At 43.8% G+C, this 573-nt stretch overlaps 1 protein-coding gene across 1 annotated transcript; it reads right to left on the reverse strand.

The window, feature by feature from the left end:
* Positions 1 to 5: 5 nt before the first annotated feature.
* On the reverse strand, positions 6 to 566 carry LOC117799017 (60S ribosomal protein L7-like; the record flags this gene model as incomplete). Its single annotated transcript, XM_034651477.1, has 1 exon — positions 6 to 566. A coding segment is annotated over exon 1 (561 nt), but the record flags the coding sequence as incomplete, so codon positions are not given.
* Positions 567 to 573: the final 7 nt, after the last annotated feature.

Here is a 573-nt window from a genome sequence, read left to right on the forward strand (position 1 = left end):
ATGAGATCTTCTACACAGATGATACCGCACTTCTCAAGCTGGTTCTCAATTAGAGAGTTGTCAGTCATGGGAATGCGCTGTTTTTTAATCTTCAGGTAACCCCTCTTGTAGATCAGCTCACGTACAGACTTCAGGTTAGGATACCCCCATGCAATGTAGGGTTCCACAATCTTCAGCATATTGATGGAGGCCTTATTGAGCTTCACAAAAGTTCCATTGAAAATCTGTCGCAGACGAAGAAGCTGCAAGACTTTACGCACCTTAGGACTAACTCCATTGATACCTCGGATTCTGATAACAAAAGCGAGTTTTGGTTGAGCGGGCACATAGTAATTTCCAGCCTTGCGAGCCATTCTGTTCATTCGAATTTCACTTCTGTACATTTGTCTGTACTCCTTGTGGTAATACTCTGCTCTCTTGTAAATGAGCTTCCTCTTTGATTTGCGAAGCTTTTTTAGTGCCAGTGTCTTCTTAATTCGACTGGCCTTCATAGCTGCAAAAGATTTTCGCTTTTTAACAAGGCTTTCAGGAACGGACGGCAGCTTCTTCCCTTCTGTGCCCGCCATGTTCGCA

Source organism: Ailuropoda melanoleuca, unplaced genomic scaffold (assembly GCF_002007445.2).
Source record: "Ailuropoda melanoleuca isolate Jingjing unplaced genomic scaffold, ASM200744v2 unplaced-scaffold40472, whole genome shotgun sequence".
NCBI lineage: Eukaryota > Metazoa > Chordata > Mammalia > Carnivora > Ursidae > Ailuropoda > Ailuropoda melanoleuca.